Below are 17,055 nucleotides of genomic sequence, written 5' to 3'. Positions count from 1 at the left end.
CTTTTTGTCGATTTCGATACAGATATATCAGACGCATGTTTTTTTTCTCCCTAATTGCAAAGAACATCATGTCTCCCCTGTAGTGGCGCTGGCAGATGCAGTAATCACATAATAGAGTGCGTTTTTAAAACGTATACATTTACTGGGCAACAAAAGAAAACTACTTAAACTGAGGTTATGTACAAAAGCTTGACACACACGCACTCCTGTCGAGTTAATGGAGGGAATAATCCCCCAATCTGCAACAACCGCAGCCATGGGGACAGAAGCAAACGTGAACCATAAAGTAACACGTACAGCCTGTGTTCACGCCATCTCCACCACTTCATCCACAGTTTGTTCTTTTTTCTTCCTGAATTTTCAGTAAAAATTCCAAAAACTATCGTCGCCAATTCTCCCTGCCCATCGTCCGCCATGTTTGTTTACTCTAAAGTCTCGTTTGACTGCCAGAGATTTAGTGAGATTTACAGCTGTGAGAGTCGGACTCTGGTTTGTTGGTGAATGAACCTGTTAGTGTGTGGTGTGCTGTTTGGGTCATATCGTTGCTCTCCACACGCTACAGGAACAAAACTGTTGTATGATTATATATCGTCATGTGTGGGAGCTCTCGCATTTTCAACATCTGTTCAAGTGCGGGCCAGGCATTTCATATGATATGAGAAGTTTCTCCAAAATATGAACAAACCCTCACCAAGGGGTCTATGGACAGAGGGTGTCATATAGTGCTTATAATGCTTAATAAATTTGACTTAACTTAATTTTAAAATGTAAATGAGGGTTCTGCAGATATAGGAAGTTTAAAATTCCCACATTAGAACATGTTGCGTAAAGTCGCAAAACATGTGCATCATAAAACTGTCGAAATATTAGTCATATGAAAAATATACAGTAGATGACTAATATTAATGGGAGGAACTGACACAAGAATTTACAGGAAATATAGTGGGTGTCGAGCAGAAAGCGCATCGTGTTTGAATTAACAGTTGTGCAGGTCATGTACAGTATATGCACTGATAAGAATGCACTGTGGTAAAACACATTTCATTTCTACATAGACACATCATGAATCATGAGAAAGCAGTGGTCAGTTTGGTTCAGCGCTCTCGGCGAATGGATGGTGTTCAAACCGCCTGAGAATGCTGTTCACATCTTGAAATCATAAATTTACAATCCATACTGGTCCTTCTCAAAAAACTCCGTCACTACTCCTCTTTGATGGATGAGCTTTTCTGTGAATGTCGAAACCAGTTTGGAGCAGTTCTCTAAAGCTGCTCCAGCTCCTGCGCCTGTGTGTGCTTCTTTAAAGAATGGATGCCGACACCTTCCACGCTATGTTAGTGTAACCTGCAGCACTTCTTTTGACATATGACTGAATCATTTTTAGTGGCATTTACACCCTCAAATCTGTTTATAACACGATGCTTTGACGGTAATTCAAAATTCCAACCAAACAGGAGGTCACGCAAAAACATTCCTGCTGTGTCAAGAATATAAAATGGGATTTTAATTGATTCTGATTCCGATTACTGGAAGTCGCTCTGGATGAAAGCGCCAGAAAAAGAAATAAGTAATGACACGACCAGACTAATTTAAAACAAGTATGTTTGGAGCTTTTAAACGCGTGTGTCCTAATACAGCAGCAACTTCAAAGGAGTCGCACTGCTAGCATGAGAAGAGATATAACAATGAGGCCTTCATTTTGGGCTGAGATCACTTCAACACCATGGAAGTGAAATGATTTCTGATGAAGACGGATGTATGTTATGATGATTTCAACCTTCGCTTTTTTCACCGTCCAAGGGCGAGGACCATTTTGAGCTCATTGTAGCTCTCTCAGAGCTAAATCACAGAGTATGAATTAAATATGAATCAAAGCTTGGGAGGATCTGAGTAAAACATTTTGGACAGATTTTAACATCTCCATGATTTTTCATACATCAAGTTTTCAAGATGGAAAACACCCCCGCTTTAGTTTGTTTTTCTAAGTAAAGACTAAAGCCAATATGGCCGCCCATGTAGTCTGGAGCTGGACCTTTTCTATGTGGTTTCTCGTGCACTGATTAAGAAACCCAGAAGGCCGCTAGCCTAAACAAATAACTTGATTAAAGACATCTAACATTATCATATCTTGTCCACCAAATGACCCTTTGCGGGCATCCTTCCTTTTGAAAAAAGAGATGCCCCTGTAATCTATCTGCTGTCGGACTTGCAGTTTCCATATGCACACTGTTTCGGCATTTCTCCTTGTTCTGAAATCTTGACAAGATAGTTGCGGTTGCTAACATAGGATTGGACAGTGGCTGTTCAAGGGAGGGGCTTAGCGAAGGGTCCATTTATAGTATGGACCACAGTCTGCTCAGGTGTCATGCTGCATGTCTTGCAGGCAGTGTTGTGAGTAGACAGTAGAGTTGCAGCCCTCTCAGCAGGACAAACAAGGTGATGAGACGATTTTTTCTGCATTATAATCTATGTAAACACATTTACTTTGTAAATCAGTACAAATACTTCTGTGATAGTGCAATATCAACCGAGAATGTATATATATATATCCTATCTGTCGGTAATTATCCAGTAAATAATGACACCAAAAAGCTGACAAATGCAATGGATTCTGGGTAATAAAGGAGACAAATGTCAACATCTTGTAGCTTGGATAGCCAAGCCATGGACTGTACTTATATAGCGCTTTTCTAGTCTTTGCGACCACTCAAAGCTGCTTTTGCACTACATATCATATTCACCCATTCACACACACATTCACACACTGATGGCAGAGGCTGCTACCTAAAGTGCCCAACTTTCAATCAGTTATCACATTCATACCCGTTGGCTATGCCGACCGGGAGCAATTTGGGGTTCAGTGTCTTGCCCAAGGACACTTCGACATGTAGCCTGAGGGAGGTGGGGATTGAACCTCCGACCTTCCGATTGAAAGACGACCGACTCTACCACTGAGCCACATCCGCCCCATAAAAGCCATAAAAACTACAACAACATAAGTGTGGGATGGTGATTTTAGTTAGCTTTATAATGATTTGTTAAACTGACGACCACTAAAGAGACAAGAACAGCAAGTTACAGGAGCACTTGTCTTTAGAGAAATCTCCACGCTGACATGAGAGGTCACAAAAAGCTACTAATAAATGATGCAACTTTGAGACACTTGACTTTTCTTTCAGAGTCATGGTTTGTTTATAATTTGGCAACTTACACAAATGAATGAAATTAAAAACATATGCAAAAACGCAAATGTTTCCACACAGCCAGCGTTAGGATTTCTACTCTATATTTAGACCAACAGACTGAGAGAGCAAGGCACCAGCACAGCTGGGGTTAGAGGTTTAACTCCCAATGGGGCTACAGAGTTCAAAAATGACTTGCATGATACTATCAAGACCCTCTGATGAAATCCTCCCCCAACTGTTTTGCATTACACACTGTAATTCTAAGTTTGCACGTGAAAATGCACACAAAATGTGGAAAGAGTGACATACAGGAAACAGAGGATATTCAGTGTAAGAACTGACATGTCGTCTTACAGGACGAGAGATGCTCTTTTAACCAGCCGACAGATATCAGCGCTTGGGCTGAGGAGGTTGTGTGTGCACAGTGTCTGGAGAGATTCAGATCAAAGTTAATGCCATCTGTTGGAGGTGACCGAGTCTCCCCAGCAGCTAGACGACATAACACACAATGTAAAGTGTGTCGATAAGAGCTGAACAAATACATGCTAACACACACACACACACACACACACACACACACCTCTCACTCACTCAGTCACTCCCTGTCTGCGTTTGTGTCTGTTCAGACTGTGGAGGAGGACGTGGTGAAGGAGAAGAGCTGACAAACTGAGTGTGCGAGTGCGTGATTGAGAGAGTGAGTGACAGAAAAGTTGGGAAAGAATGAAAGTGATTGACGACATGACATGATGGAAAATCTTTCAGCTGCAGAAATCAAAGCGAGACGTCCCTTTAAGAAGTACATTAAAAACTTTATAACCATAAAATAAACTGAATTTAATACTCTTGTAAAAATACTCCAATAAATATAGTGCAATTTGTAATAACGTTGGTCCTTAAAAAATGAGGATAAAACAGAGGACATGTGGTTCAGTCAGTGTACTGCTTCATTATATAAGAATATAAAGAGGATTGACAGGCATACTTTGTAACCTGGTTGTCCCCTTATGAATATAATGGAGTGGACATTAAGGAGTGTAAGGAGAGAGTCATTCAAAGACAGACACACAAACACAGAACCACAAAGAAAAACAGCTATTGACTGACCCATGGGATCCAAGAGGAACTGGTCCTGAGTGACGGCCAGCGGAGGCTGAACGCCGACGGTCAGCTTGGAGGATTGCATAACACAATTGGCCTTCACCTTCACCTGCAGACAGAAATACAGATCATAGGAATCAGAAGGGGATGAAAAAAACAAAGCATTGCAGGAGGGGAGAGAAAATAAAGAAAAGGAGGCATAAAGACGGAGATAAAAGGTCTTGTAACAATATGTCATCAACGTGTGACCACAGCTCACCTGTATGGTTACTGAAGGGATGGGCAGACCATCGATATCCTGGATCAGAGCTTGCTGAAGACAGAACAAACAGGATGATGAGTCTGTCTGTGAGTGCATATGGATGTAAATATGTGTACACTATGTCTGTATGTGTTTACCGATGGGCTGTCCAAGCTGGAGGACACAGCAGCTGTAATAATCAGGTCCTCTTCAGCGTCAGTTTTAGGCAGGATGTCTGAAACGACAACGAGTTACTCTGTTGATGTTTCATGCACGCAGATGATTAGATTCACAAAACCAGAGCTTCTGTGTAAGCAAACTTCTTGAGACGATCTTGCAGCATCTTCGTCTTTCAGGAGTTTGAACTCGAGCTCTATGCAGGTTTAGTCACTTTAATTATCCAGCAGTCTCCTACCCTGAGTCCTGGAAGCCTCTCTGATGAACTTCTGCAGCTTCTTCATCTCAGCGTCCACCTGCTCGTAGTCGGCCTCCCTGGCGTCCACCTTGGGCGTGGAGAAGAAGGAGGGGTCTGTGCCCATGTAGGAGCACAGGAGGTGACCGTCAGAGCTCAGAGTGATCACGGCTCCCTTTATTTCTCTGAAGAGAGGAGAGGAGAGGAGACACGGGGGATACTCAGTGACATGTAAATGTGGTACCTAAGGTGTCGCTTCTGTGGAAACTGTGTCTAAAAAGTCTCATGTAGTTATGTGTTAACAGTTTGTTCCTTTGGAGTTGGTTTATTTAAGCTATGAAGGAAACGGAACAGATTTTGATATGAAACAAGATGGAAAGAGGGACAGCATGCAAAGTGATGCAATAATGGATTTCACTGTGTGTGTGTGTGTTTGTGTGTGTGTGTGTGTAAGTAATAACTGGTTGCAGATGTGTTTTGCAGTTCCACTCCAGTGGGGCGATAACACACATGCACACACACGTGCGCACACACACGCACACACACACACACCACAGGGTTCAGGTCTAGAGCAGCAGCCAGCTCCACACCTGCATAGGAGGGTGTCTGAGGGGGCATAAAACTTTCACTATAACTGCTGCGGAAACACTCAGGCACACACACATGCACGCACACATGCACGCACACACATTTATGGTTGTCATTCCAAGTGTCTCGTATCTGGATAAAATCCAGATATGATTTAAGACACCTTTAATTACACTTGTATGTGTTCCTATGGGCCAGATCACAAATCTGAATGCAATCTGTCGTGGTTTCAGTGTTAGCTGAAAACTATCCATGACAAAAACACACTAATGAATCATATTTATAAACAACAAGCAAACCGGAGGCTTTAAATCAGATCATTCAGTGGTTGAATCAGTTAATACTGCAGCAGCTCGGTACGTCTTGTATTACCTTGTATTTTTGTTGTCATTTTAATGTAACTGAAGCTGCTGTTATCACAAGGACTGTGGATACATGATACATATTGTGCTGCAATATTGGAGAAGTAAAGAATATTAGACCTGCAATGATATGTTTGCTAATTGATTGACAGAAATATAATCAGCAAGTGTTGTTAAAATTATTGGGCATGCAAAATGGCAAAAAAAATATTGTTGTCAGCCTCTTAAATCAAAAGATTTTCACTGTTTTATATCATAGAAAATATTCTGTAACTATTTTCTTAGGCTAGTAGACCCTAAGTTCAAATACTACTTCTAGAATATGACTGGCACATGAATCAATAATGTAAATATCCCCGTTCTGAAACGAATAAAGGCTTATCTTATCTTATCTTAATGAAATGAGTTGTTAGTTGCAGCCCTAAACATTACTATATGTCTTGCAGAGATTAATGCATGTTGAAACTTTTGACTGCAACAGTCAGAACAACCTCTGTAGGTTGTTCTGACTGTTGCAGTTTCATCTGTTTCATCTGTCTGAAACACCTTTTAGATGCATTTATACTTAGTTTTTCTGAGAGCTAAGTAAGAGCTATCAGATCAGACCAAGATGCATGAAGTTACTAAGTGTATAGGGGTCGTACGCCTCACATTAATACAGAGATGATCCATATAAAGGGAGAATAAGAGTGTGAACTCTCAAGTGTAAAAAAAAGGCATGTTGCTGCTCTTTATTCCAACGCTACTTGTTAATAGTTGTCTCATCATCCTGCTGCCAGTGTCAGCGTTCTCTCTCTATAACTTGCCTTCCTTTTTGAGATGGTCAAACACTCCTTGAGTCCTTTTTGTGGGTCTGTCTCAGTTTGGGTCCAAATTTGGACTGTTGGTGAGGACTGTTGGTGTCGTTGGTGAGGACAGTTTAGAAAGGCAGAAAGACCCTGATGATTTAATCCAGCGTTGGCAGAATTAAGTTGTGAAATTCAATCCTGCCTCCAATAAAACAAAGCAGAGGCTCCTGGGTCTGCAGTAAATCAAAGATATTTATAGTGACCTGTTGGAGTGTAGCTGTGTGTTTGTTTAGTGTGTATTAGTGTGTTTGTGTTCCTCTCCCACGCTGAACAAGACGATGACTATCGAGTGCTTTAAAACAACACCGCCTCGAACTAAACCAAACAGCTTCGCAGACACACACTATCTCCTGCATCTAAAGCACACACACACAGAAACCACATCATTTTTCAGCCATGCTCGTGTTTTGCCTTGTAATTGTATCAAATTGCAGTTTGATTGGAGTTGTTGGAAAGGGACCAATGATTGGCTACAGATGGCCCCTCCCTGCTCGGCTCTGATTGGCCAGCTGGAAAACATTGTCTGGTCATTTCCTGTACAAAAGCCTGAACATAGTATGCTGACACAAATATATGGTCGTTTTCTCTATTTAAATATCAAACTTCAGAACTGAAATGTGTTTTTTCTTTAAGTTTTAAGAGGATTTCTTAGAATAGTCTCTAATTCAATATATATGCAAACATTTTTTCCTACTGTTAACTGTCATTTAAAAGTTTTCTATTAATATAATTCTGGATGTTCCTTAACATAGAAAGCACTTAACAACAATGTACAAGGTTTAAATTGTATTTGACCTTGCTTTACTTCTACTAGATTTCATAATATCAGCCTGTCTTTCGTGGTGATTGGAGAAATAATTCCTTGATGAAGAAACTGTAAGTAAATCCCAGTAAATTCTCAAATGTTTTACTGGAGCATGTACTCACGGGAAGTTGGCGACACGAATAGCGACGGGCACGAAGGGGAGCTGGGCCGCCCACTTCAGAGTCACATCCTGGTAAACCAGCAGCATGTTGGTGTGGTTGCCCATCAAAAGGTTGGTGGTGCCATCCGTCACTAAAACAGATCACAAACAAAATGTTAGACAGAGCGGGTTCACATCAGTGTTCTGGGCTGGTTTTCTATATGATAAGAAAAACTCATTTTCCTGATTACTTTCTTTTTATTAAAGAGATGCAGCCAGTTGCTAACAAAATGAACAAAACTGACTAAAAACTAAAGAGTTTACTTTCTTCATCTTCTTCTTAAAGGCTCAGTTTATCTGTTTGTGCTTATAAAAACTCAGTACTGGGTTCCTACTCTTACTTCCTTACACCGCTTGTTGTTTGCTAGAAGACTAAACTGGTGAAAACCTGCAATACAAACTCAATGGAGAGCAATGAGTTGTTTTTCCCTCCAGTGAGGGCAGGACTTACATTTGCTCTGTTTCTGTGTGAAAGTCGAGCTATTTAATTTTCTTTAGATTTATGAAACGATACGACACGATAAGACACGATTCGCCAGTACAATACAATATGAAACGATACGGCATGATACAATACGATAAAATGCGATACGATACGACGTGATACGACGTGATACGATACGTACAACGTGATACAACGCGATACATAACGACGGAATACGACACGATACAATACGACATGACAAGACATGATACAATATGACATGATTCGACATTAAAAGACACGACACAGTACGATGCGATACAAGAAGATGCAATATGATGCAACAAGATACGATATGATATGATAAGATACTCTATATTGTCCCCTTAGGCAAATTTGTTTTGGACTTAAACGCTACATAGATTAGCTGCCTCTACGGGATTCTACAGTTTCGAGTTTCATCACTCGAGTTATTTATCTTTTCTTTTTTTGCTTGGCAGAACATTACAAAACAGTGCTTGCTCTTGCCCACTCTCTTTAAAAGGTCCACTGCTGGACGATGGAAGCAGCTTGTCTTATTTCCCGGGAACGACGGCTCGAAACCAAGTTCAAAATATAAACTAATACTACAGATGCAAAGGCGCTCCCAAGCATGGCAAGAAACACAGCCTCACTTTCAAAGCAACCCAAATTTAAGTGTTTTTGTCTCTGATTTTTAACGTTGGAAAAAGTGGTGCATATTCACAAATCCAGAGCCATGGAGCACAGAAATAACACATTCCTGTGGTGGGTGGCATTGCCCTTTAAGACGAGTGCAACTTGTAAACTCTTGAAGAGAAAAATCATCTCTTTACATCTCACATCTGGTTTGTATATGGAATGTTGTCATTCAGATCGTTCATTTTAAGACAAGGTCAGCTTTTATAGGTGTATAAATATAACTTAAGTTACATATACACTTTCTCCTGTGACTCATTCAGAAAAATATAAATACAACTTATGTTTTATTACTTATGTTACACAGCCACACACACACACACACACACACACACACACACACACACACACACACACACACACACACACACACACACACACACACACACACACACACACACACACACACAAATGTCCAGTCCATCCCACCAATGGAGCAGTTACCACCTAGAGAGATCTGAGGTGACGGCCACACGCAAAACAAACACGCCTCGCTCACACAGTGGAATACACCAGTTATAATATAGTAACGGCGGTCAGCAGGGCGGTACAGTGCAGGGGTCAAAATGACAGAGTGTGTGTTGGTGCCACATCAAAGCAAAACACACACCTTCTATCTCAGCATCAGCATTATAATTACAGGCTAATTATAACGGTCGTATCTACGCTCTGCCGTCATGTTGGAGCTAAAACATCGGCTCTTTTCCTTCCAACCTTTTCTCCGTCACTATTAAACCTCCAGCCCTGATTTCCACATTCACTTGGCCTCTATTTCGACCTCTGTGGCTTTTTCTTGTCTCTTCCCAACTCCTCTACTTCTTTCTACTACTCTCTTGCTCTCCCTGTCTTTTTTAGCTTCTCACCAAGGACTGAATATAAGAAGTGGACAAAGCCTCTGGTTTTAAAAGTGGAGCCAAAGCCAAAGTGCTTTAAACGTGACTACTATATTATGGCCAGCAGGAGGGCGCTCCACTGGTTGCAAAAAGATTGTCACTTGATTTATTACCTTAGTAACCATTTTCTTAATGACTTTATGTATCTCAAGTCTCCTGCAACACAGCAGGATGTTCATTTAGACAATCATGGTCCCATTTAGAGTCAAATAGACGATGAAGCAGGGTATGATTTAGGGCGTGGCTGTAAGTGATAAGTTGCTACACAAAGACCAGTCAATCAGGATAGAGACTTAACACTGTGTATTCACCTTCTTGTCTAAGTAGGGTCACAACCAAGATGGTGACGGCCAAAATACCAAACTCCAGGCTTTAAAACTGTATTCTAATCCAACGGGTGACGTCAAAGTTTACTGTTATTTTTAATACACTTTTTCATAGTTTTTACAGCAATAGTTTTATTATCCAAAATAATTATTCAATTATAGGCCTGGATATATATATATTATAGGATGTTTATTAACTTCTGTTAGCTTTTACTTTGTGACATCACAAGATGATAACGACCACTCCCAACTCGGGGGCCGTTTGGTCTCTGGGGCCCAAAAAACCCTTTTTGAAAGATGCTTTTGGCTACATGATGTCAATGTACAAATTAAGGTATTACAATTGCATGAGTAGTCTTACAGGTATGACATTTGGCATGGAGTATCCTGAAGCGTATGGGAAAGTAACAAACATAAGATTGAGAGGCGTGATGCCAGTGTGTTTTAAAATATTACCCAAAACATTTTCAAAAAGGCAAAAAAAAACGACTGTCCGATTGACAAATTCATCAAAAATGATTTTTCAGTACATTTTGTTAAAATGTACTGTCTCACCTGTATGTAAAAAACTGTTTATAAGTTTAGATTATAAGCTACAGTTTTAGCCCACGATGATATTTCTGTCTTCAAAATTAGCCTCGCTGTGACCAAATTTCTGTGTATTTGAATAACTGTAATGTTTTTAGTCCTTTTATTATTTATCCCTTTTTATCTTAATCACCAATCTTTTGTTGTCGTCTTATTCATGTAACTTTTTAAGTTATTTTGTTGTACATTACATTACTCTCTACATCCATCAATCAATGATCAATCACTTGTAAAGCACTTGGAATTGGATTTGATTTTTTAATGGATCATATAAGTTTGTTTAATTGAATGATTCTTCTTTCTTTCTGTTTTTCCTCTTCGTTTATCCCTCATTCAATGTGTCTGCAGAGTAAAGTGAAACCATGTGTCGTTTATCAATGATCCCTTTGTGCCTCTCGACATCACGCTGTTCGAGAAACACAACAGAGCTTTAGGATAATCTGATGAATTGATGGATTAGAAAACGATCTTTCATCTCAGTCTTTAGGAAATGTTTGCTCGCTCATGAGTGATGTATAGAGCTGAATGTTCTCATGTTGGTAACTAGTTTACATTTTAATCAATAATATTTATAATCAGTCAGGTACTGATGAGTGACAAGTTAAAGGAAAACCAAGAAAAGTGTCTTTAACTCCACTAGAAGTAAGAACACCATTCAGTCAAAAGACTCATATGGTGTTTTCTGGTGTTGCAACTCCAAAATCAAACATAAATATTCAGTCAGGCTGACATCTGGTGACTGTGAAGGCTAAAGCACGTACACATAACTTTCTTACTCTTCAAATCACTCACTGAGCCTTCGTGCAACAATCTGAATTAATCCGTCGCACATTTGCCTTGTTCTTTAGCGTGCGGTTCATATAATTCTATTTCAAACGAGTGGTTTAGCATCTTTCAGCTGAACGAGAGTGTCTCTGAGGAGCAGTCAGGCCAATAAAGTTATTTGAGAAGGGAAGAATAGACAGACAGAGGGAGGCAGGGAGAGCGAGGGCAGCGGTCCAGCAGAAGCAGCTGTGAGGCTGAAGGCCAGAAGGAAAGAGTTAGGAAACACTCAGGAGACCACGGTTGTCTCTCCTTCTCTGCACTGCACTCTTAACTTTAATTGTGCACTTAATGGCAATAAAAACCTTACTTACAGGCGGGTGGCAGCTTTGACAGTCACAGTGTCACTCAATGTTGTCCTGTAAACAATCAGACCAACAAAGAACAAACATGGGCGCAGAAGACGGCAGCAGCAGAGTGATTCCAGGAGTTAGCTGCTTCCAGCCATGTGGGGATTTTTATGTGGTTTTGATTGTTGACAGGAATTGTGTCCCAATAAAAGCAGCTTTTGTGCGCCTCCACATCAAGTATTGAATTTAAAGCCAATTTCCAAGAGTAATTTAAATAATCCAAATGATGTCTGGAACAGATAGTGAAGGGCACTTTGAGAGCTCGGATATTTTAATTCTAAAATTGAAAACAGATATCAGCAGAAAGCTCTTGGCCGTTCTCGCAGTCCTTCCATCAGTCCTCCCTCCTGGATCCTTCCTCGGGTCAATTTTGAGCTTTTCTTTTTTATTTTCTCTCTCCATCTGTCAGCTCTCCAGTGGGTTTCAGATCAAGTGTCATACTTGGTTCTGTGGTACATTGTTCAATAAACTGAAGCAGACAGGAACATCACTTTCGCTGTAACCACGCTCTTGTAAATGTTGTTTATTGCTCAATGCTCAAAAGGTTAGACACAGAACCTTTATTCTGCTGTCTTTAAGCACCGTTTGGAGGTCCAAACTTATCTTAGGAATTAATTTTGCATGCAGTGATAATCATCAGGCTGCAGAGAAGTTTACATTTTCCCTCTGTATCGAAAAGTAAACTTTAATGTTCTTTTCTTTCTTTCTTTCTTTCAGGGAGGATAACGAGGATAACAAAGAGAGTGATGCTGTTTCAGGGTGAAACTTGCAGGACACAATACTAAAGCAACTGGCTCTTGTCTTATAGGTGGAGCTGTAAAACTAATGATTTTGTTCAATTGCATGCATAAAATAGTATTTATGCACTAGGAGAAAGCTGAGGTTCTAGACATCTGCGCAATCAGCATATTACATATAATGCCTCGTCTCACTCCCTCTCACCTGTGATATCAATATCTTGCAGTTAATTGCTACGAACATCCTTCACGAAAAACTGTGATTTCCGTGAACTGGTTTAAAAACAGGGAGAGGTGTTCCAGTCTGGGACAGGCGCAAATCAAACCCAGTCTAAGCTTCTTTAGAATAATTTTATTTCCCACTCTTTGCTCTATGAACTGCCATCCATCCATTATCTATACCACTTGTCCTGTTCAGGGACCCGGGGGGGTTTGGAGCCTATCCCAGCTGTCATTGGGCGAGAGGCGGGGTTACACCGACTGATCGCCAGTCAGTCACAGGGATGACACATAGAGAATGACAACCTTTCACGCTCACATTCACACCTACAGATAATTTTAGAGTCACCAATGAACCTAACGAGCATGTCTTTGGACTGTGGGAGGAAGCCGGAGTACCCTGACGGAACCCGCGCATGCACGGGGAGAACATGCAGACTCCGCACAGAAAGGCCCACTACGTCTGAATCGAGGCGACAGTGCTGACCACTGTACCCCCGTGCAGCCCTAGACATGAACTTTTGAAACAATTTGATGATATTGATTAAGCATTAACATTAAGTCATACAACAACAAAAGAAGCTTCGTTTTAACCTTCATGAGTGAGTTTTAAATCCGTCTGTTTTTGCTACCAGAACAGGACATACAGAACTCACTTGCCTGCAACAATGTATGCATTATCTATCAACCTATATGTCCCTGCTCATTATGATATCCATTCATCTTGCACCATATGTTAACGTACTACAATGTGGTCAGTACTGTGTTCAGGTTGTGTTTTAATGCATGCAGCAGAGCTACTCCAGTTATTCCATCATGTTCTGCCAAAGGCAGCTTCCTGCAGAGACAGTCGTGTGGCATCGAGCCACCGCACTGAACATGTTTTTGTGTATCTTGTTCACTTATTTAACAGTTTGCTTGTGACACGTTCACTGATGCATGGTGAGTTTTGTGTGTCTGCCTTGTACTTGTACTTCAGGTTGAGCAATCTGCCTCTACCCTTGCTGTGTTTGTGCTCAGCTCTCTTCATGACAACATCTAGTATCCAACATGAAGCTCTCTTGCCCAAATGGTTATTCCCTCAAAGCTGCCAAATGCTTAAGGCAACAAGAGTGAGAACTTTGCTGGAAAATGGTTTTCCAAGCCCTGCGACCTTTGACCTCTTGCTCTGAACAGTTTTGGAATAAATCCAGTGGCTCGCTTCAGCAGTCAACCACAAAATGAGCTGTAATGACGGCAACGTAATCCTGGGAGGCAAATGAACCCAATCAAAATGCGTCCACTACAAGTTCTTGTTTTGCGTTACATGATTCTCCTCAAAGCCACCAGACTCCATCAACAAAACTACAACTTTTACACTGCAAGATACGCAAGTTGCTTGTCTATTGCTGCCTCTCTTTGTTAGTTAGTTTGTGTTGAAGAGTGACTTTGGTGTTTTAAAAGGTGAGATCTGATCCAAGACAATACACACAACACAATACAATGAGCGGCTCAAAGCAGCAGTGCACAAACCACTCAAGTGTTCTGCAATTAAAAATCATTGCTTCCGTCAATGGAGTCTGGTAGCTTTGAAGAGAGCGATGTAATGACAGTTACTGGATTGAAAAAAAACATCAAAGTGTTTAAAACAAAGGTTTTTCTCCACAGGGATGTTGCAGCCATGACAGCCTGTCATTTCCTTCAAGTATTTAAATGGATAAGGTAAGCAGGAGTAGAGCTGAACAAAGAAGAACACAAGAACTGTTGAGGTAACATATTCCTTCAGTTTATCTTTCTGCACTACTTAAGACCTCTGCTAAAGACCCAGTGTCGTGGTTTACCTGTGGTGTAGGGCAGGAAGCAGCTCGGGTTGAACTCCAGCTTCTTCATGAAGCGGATCTGGCCATTGTCCCGGAAACAGTAGAGGTTTCTTTCTCCCAGAGCGAAGATGGAGGAGGAGGAGTGAGAGAACGAGGGCACGGAGAGGTCCAGAGCCTGTTCTCCCAGGACGAACGTCCAATCGGGCTTCAGGAGAACAAACACACAATTTTAAAAGGATAAGATTGAACTCTTCACAAAATGTTTATGGAGTATCGTGAATTCATCTCTTTGGTTAGGTACTCCTCTTTTATGATGGCAGAAGTTTAGACAAATGCTTTTAAGCTCTATGAATAAAAACGTTTTATGTGTGCTTCATGGCTTCTTTGTTTGCTGCTGTGGGAACATTTCAGATGCTCCTGTTTTCCAAAGATATATTTGAAACACAAATATTTCTGGGCCAAGTGGCATTAATGAAAAAACAAAAACAAAAAATATTGCTAAACACACATTGTCAGTCGTGTCAAGTGTTTTTAAGAGCATCTCTGTCAGGATGTGAGTCAGACTCACCGTCAGTCTCTTTCCTCCAGCCTTGACGGGCAGGTCAGGATCCTGTCGACTCTCTGCATCTGTAGCGACGGCCAGAGTCTCATACCTGAGAATCAGAGATACACAAGTCACCTTTAACCTCCTTTAAGTTCAATGTCAGAGGTCTTTTTGCCACACGCTGTTTTAAATGCAGGAAGTGTCCCCAGGTATAAGTGAGTCAGTGTGTACAAGAATACCTTTTTGTCCGTCACCATCAGCGTATGGAAGAATTACATAAAGTGTAGAGCGTTTTGAGTGGTCAGAAGAGTCAAAGTCATTTCCCATTGATTCTACGCAGTTTTGGAAACAACGGCTAGCTATATCAGACAGGTACAAAAAAACAGGGCTGCCATGATGAAAATATTTTTGCAAACAGTCAGTGATTCAACCTTAAAAGTCATACTTTCCAAAGGAATTCTTGCAGCTTTTATTTTTAAATTTATATTCTCTAAAAGTGAGCAGCTTGGTTTACTGTAATTTTAACTTCAGCTATGACTCAAGCCAACAGGCACAAAGTGGTTTTAGTTTCTCTGTTATAAATCAGAAGGTCAGAGTTTGCCGACGGAGCTGGTTGCAAAATGTTCAGAAACACTTTGCAGAGCATTTCTCATAAAAATATTTGCCTAAGATATTCCCGAGTTAAAACCTGAAATTATTGACACTCTGGTTACAAATGATGCTTTCTATAACCGCAACAACACCCGCTACTTTCCTGCGCGAAATTCAGTATGCAAGGCAGAAATCCTTTAACGCATCATTTATTCACATTTTAATAAAAGTCGAACGCTGTTTGACATGTTCATTATTAACTAAATCAACAGCTAGCGTTTTAAAATCCCTTCTCTGTTACAGCTTCTGTCAGGTCAGTCAACAAGCTGCTGACCTGCTGTCCCCGGGATCTGCGGTCTATCGGTTTTAATCAGCGAGCTGCTGGCATCTGGCTCAGGATAAAGTGGTCAGGCTGATCTGTGGTCAGTTGATTTTGGCGTCTTCATCATCGGGAGTTTTCCAGTAAGAAGCTGGCAGTGGAAACAGCTTGGCGGGAATCTGTCCTTCTCCTCCAACACCTGGATGAAGAGGTCCAAACCTGCCCCAGCCCGTCTCCGACCGCAGCCCAAAACACAACATAACCTCTGATTTATCCACTCACAGTTTTCTCACTCTGTGTTACATATTTGGACCGCTAACCGGCTGTTAATCAAAGGTGGCAGGCCTGAAATCTGCCTGAAATCATAACAACCACAAATCCAATATGGCTGCCACATTATGGGCATCGCTTGCAGTTCTTACCAGCCATCATTACATAACAAAACAGCAAGTGATCCACAGTGAAGGCAACAGATCCTTATGCCCTTGTTGAGCCCATGACTAATGATCAAAGACACATTGACTGAATATAACTCACTTCTAATACTTTAATTTCAAGGATTCACACAGGACTTTCTTGACTTGGAAATGTATGTGATCAAATGAGGCAGACTGTTGCTTTCCGCTGGTTGCACTTGTGTGTTAAAGTTTTGCACCAAAAAGGACGTTTCGCTCAGGGTGGATTACAATGACTGTGGCGATTACCTGACTTGTTATTCACAAGTTTAATATTTCTAAGTGCTGCCAGACAAAACACCTGCAAAACTAATAACATTCCCATCAGCAGAAATGTGTGATGCAGATTCAACATGCTCTATCGACAGACAACAGCTGACTTTTTAAGTATCCTTAGTTCTATTTCATGTACTCAAAATCTGTTTGAAATTAGGGCATAGTTTTGAAAGGGACGAGGCTTTGATTCTGTAAACATCATCGGCCACACAGCCACCTGGAGGCACAATTATTGATCATGTTTTCTTTTAAAGCAAAAAAGAAATAAGTGCCGTCTCTTCCACTGCAGGTCGGTT

At 40.9% G+C, this 17,055-nt stretch overlaps 1 protein-coding gene across 1 annotated transcript in view; it reads right to left on the bottom strand.

The window, feature by feature from the left end:
* The window catches only part of bbs9 (Bardet-Biedl syndrome 9), a 181,695-nt gene that overhangs the window by 143,937 nt on the left and 20,703 nt on the right, over positions 1-17,055 (bottom strand). The window contains exons 7-13 of the mRNA XM_069655775.1: positions 15,143-15,227; positions 14,596-14,779; positions 7,662-7,791; positions 4,940-5,121; positions 4,683-4,759; positions 4,543-4,596; positions 4,290-4,392 (exon numbers count right to left, since the gene is read on the bottom strand). Coding sequence (XP_069511876.1) covers positions 4,290-4,392; positions 4,543-4,596; positions 4,683-4,759; positions 4,940-5,121; positions 7,662-7,791; positions 14,596-14,779; positions 15,143-15,227 — 815 coding nt within the window. The remainder of the gene's footprint in view (positions 1-4,289; positions 4,393-4,542; positions 4,597-4,682; positions 4,760-4,939; positions 5,122-7,661; positions 7,792-14,595; positions 14,780-15,142; positions 15,228-17,055) is intronic.

The sequence above is a fragment of the Semicossyphus pulcher genome, unplaced genomic scaffold (assembly GCF_022749685.1).
Source record: "Semicossyphus pulcher isolate SPU_LCO1_2020_fin unplaced genomic scaffold, fSemPul1.0.p SCAF_9, whole genome shotgun sequence".
Classification (NCBI taxonomy): Eukaryota; Metazoa; Chordata; class Actinopteri; order Labriformes; family Labridae; genus Semicossyphus; species Semicossyphus pulcher.
Note: the sequence above shows the minus strand (reverse complement) of the source record. Positions and strands in the feature narration are given on the sequence as shown.